Source organism: Gymnogyps californianus, unplaced genomic scaffold, assembly GCF_018139145.2.
Source record: "Gymnogyps californianus isolate 813 unplaced genomic scaffold, ASM1813914v2 HiC_scaffold_415, whole genome shotgun sequence".
Classification (NCBI taxonomy): domain Eukaryota; kingdom Metazoa; phylum Chordata; class Aves; order Accipitriformes; family Cathartidae; genus Gymnogyps; species Gymnogyps californianus.
Genome location: NW_026114307.1, coordinates 2247 through 4442, shown reverse-complemented (window position 1 = coordinate 4442; position 2196 = coordinate 2247). Strand labels below are relative to the sequence as shown.

Here is a 2196-nt window from a genome sequence, read left to right as displayed (position 1 = left end):
TGCTAATAGAAACTGTTTAAGCTAAGCGCTTAACATAAACTGTCCATCTCTACCTGTAACAAAGAATATTTTAGGGGATTAAAAAACCCATTCCTTATGAAAAATAATGCTCTGAGCAAGAGGAGAATGGCCGACTGGCTCCCAAAACTGGTGACTGATTACGAGTCAAAGCAGAGTAAGCTGCTGCTCTTGCACCCTTCACTACATGGGGAGCATCCTGCCTGTTTAGCTGGTATTGAGGCAACTGGTCACAGAACACTATCCAGGGGTGACTGAGGACTTGGGCTGCAGTCAGTCTTTGATGTGGGTTAACATGAAGCATTTTTGAAAGAAGGTCCTTAGCTGTATCTGAAACGGTATTCCAATAACCACCGCTGAGAGACAACTTCCCGCTACCTATTCGGGCCAAAATCTCCTCTGGGGTATCATCAGGACCAGTTACAAAAGGAGGGTAGCCAGCAAGCATGGTATAAAGTAGAACACCAAGGCTCCATATGTCCCATGCAGCATCGTAACCTTGCCTCTGTAAAACCTCTGGTGCAGCAAAACTTGCTGTGTAACATGGACTCCTCAGAAGACCATTTTCTACTCGTAGTTGTTTTGCAAGGCCAAATTCACAAAGTCGAATGGATTCTGGATTACCAGATTCATCAACATAAAGAATATTGCTAGGCTTCAGCTCTCCATGAACAACCCCTTGCGCATGGAGGTACTCAACCGTTCTTGTTATTGTGAACAGAACGGCACTAGCTTCTCGTTCCGAGAAAAAAATTTGTCTATGAATTTTATCCAGCAGTTGCCCTCCTTTCGTAAGTTCTGTTACTATGTATGCGTATTTTCCATCATCATGCACATCTTTTAGGGTAATAATATTTGGATGGTGGCCATAGCGCAGTAGGATTTCAATCTCCTTTCTTGGATCTTTTACTCTTGTCTATAATCTTTACAGCATATTCCTGTTTAAAGCTTTATGAATACATCTCTTATAGACAGAGTAAGACCCAACTCTGATATCTTCCTTCACTTCGTATCTATCAGTAAACTGAATGCTGTTCCTGTGCAACTGCTGGACAACGGAATGCACTCCAACTGTCTGCACTGCCTGGCTTTCGTCATTTGATGCAATAGCTACAGAACTAAATCCCCGAACAAGTTGATGCGCATTAGCACTAGGTGGGAGACCAGGCAAATCTTCTGGAGTTTTTGCTGTAAACTCAGGGTCAAAATAAAACGTATCTTCAGGTCTGCCAGTTGCAGGTTTAAAAGGGGGATCAATTTCTCTCCTGTACAATTTATTCCAATCTATTTTGGAAAAGAATGCATGCCTCTTAATTTCTTCAACTCCATCTAGGCCTGCTCCTAATCTGTTTGCTGGGTTTCTTTTGAAGAGCATTCGCAGAAGACTCTCTGCTTCCGGGCTCAAGAACTGGGGCATTCCAAGTTTGGCCTCGAGAATCAGTGTCATGGTTTCTTTTCTGTCTTTCCCTTGGAAAGGCAGAGTACCAGTGAGCATTTCAAACATTACAACACCAAAAGACCACCAGTCTGCGCTCCGTGTAAGGCCTCCGCTCTTAATGACTTCTGGCGCCATATATTCCACTGTTGCACAGAAAGAGAAGGCTTTTTTTTCGATCAATTGACACCTCACTTAAGCCAAAATCTGCTAATTTGATATGTCCTTCCTCATCAAGAAGGATGTTTTCTGGTTTTAGGTCCCGGTATATTATTCCACCACTATGTACATGGTCTAAAGCAAGTGCTAATTCTGCCAGGTAAAATTTAACATCGTCTTCTGTGAACATCACCCTACGTTCTCCACATGCTCCAATTGCCTCTATTAAATTTCTTAGGGCTGTTTGGCAATGGGCTCTGTCTCCGGCCATATTATAGTTCCCGTTCGGATTTAGTGTCGGCCACGGATTTCTCCCTCCTCCCACCTGTCGTGCTAATTCCGCATCCTTAGTTAATACCTTCTCTCTTTCATCTGGGCAGAATGATTCTCGGAATAAGATTTGGGTGTCCCCCCGGTTAGGATTGTGTCCCGTGCAGAGATTTGACAGTAACTGCGCCCGTGTTTCTGCATCCTCCCTTAATCTTGGCATTGTACACCCATAAGGCTAAATCATTTGGGTTCCACGATGGATTAGTATAAACCGTCGATGTGGGGCATGCATAGTCACCCCCTGGCCGTAAAGC

The 2196-nt window shown here is 43.9% G+C and overlaps 1 protein-coding gene across 1 annotated transcript; it reads right to left on the bottom strand.

Annotated features, from left to right (window-relative positions):
- Positions 1 to 943: 943 nt before the first annotated feature.
- LOC127028765 (ribosomal protein S6 kinase alpha-3-like) lies at positions 944 to 1842 on the bottom strand. Its single transcript, XM_050914474.1, is given in 2 exon segments — positions 944 to 1631; positions 1633 to 1842. Coding segments are annotated over 2 exon segments (858 nt in total). The 5' UTR covers positions 1803 to 1842.
- Between the last annotated feature and the right edge of the window lie 354 nt (positions 1843 to 2196).